The sequence below is a fragment of the Morone saxatilis genome, unplaced genomic scaffold (assembly GCF_004916995.1).
Source record: "Morone saxatilis isolate NCDOM2014 unplaced genomic scaffold, NCSU_SB_2.0 Contig3, whole genome shotgun sequence".
NCBI lineage: Eukaryota > Metazoa > Chordata > Actinopteri > Moronidae > Morone > Morone saxatilis.
The window spans coordinates 21,326,715-21,327,482 of NW_023339873.1; the positions used below are offsets into that span (position 1 = coordinate 21,326,715).

Here is a 768-nt window from a genome sequence, read left to right on the forward strand (position 1 = left end):
CATTAATGTATGTCTTCCACAGCTTCCGGATTGACCTGAATATAGCATGGGATGAGCATGTAAATAACCCAAATTCTTCTGTGTTTGTGTGTGTATGTATTTTTCAGGGCCTTTGTCTACCTCAGTCAGAACAACTACGGTGAAGCACATGCATCCTTCATTGAAGTCTTGAAAATTGACCCAAAAAATCCAGTTGTAAGTGCTTTCACATCCACTGTAGTGAACACGCCTTTTACTCTACAAGAGCTTTATAACGCTGCCTTACAAAGCCACACAGCAGTAACTACAGAACCAGTGAAGTTAAGAAAAAAGGGTTTGAAGTTTTAAGGCCACTTACTAAAATGTTTAACTGATATGTAAATTGTAAAATGTTACTTGTAGGCAACAAAAGTAAATGTCAGATAAAATCAGATACTGGACAATCCTAGGGCCATCTAAGCTACAATCTTTTTCTTTATTATAGTTACAACCTTATACTTACAATACATGTGTGGTATAACAAACAATTGATGAGACGCTCAAGCATCAAAATAGATTTTTCAGTTACAAGCGGTTCAGAAAAAGTCAGTAAATTAGCTTTAGCTAAGGCTGTGACTTTTGTTTTGTTGTTAGATAAAAATTAAAACATTTTGAATTACATATTTCTATAGAATAATATTTCTGCTAAAGAAAAAAAAAGGTAGATTCTGGTTTTAACAAAAGATACATTTTGACCAGGTTTGTTACTGCATGTTGGCCTTGTACGGAAGATAGACAGACAGACAGACA

General features: G+C 34.5%; 1 protein-coding gene across 2 annotated transcripts in view; it reads left to right on the forward strand.

Moving 5' to 3' along the window:
* trappc12 (trafficking protein particle complex 12) overlaps positions 1–768 on the forward strand; it is a gene marked incomplete in the record, with an annotated part of 36,165 nt that overhangs the window by 33,034 nt on the left and 2,363 nt on the right. For both annotated transcript variants that reach the window (XM_035673761.1, XM_035673762.1), the window contains 1 exon segment: positions 108–195. In XM_035673761.1, the coding sequence (XP_035529654.1) occupies positions 108–195 (88 nt within the window).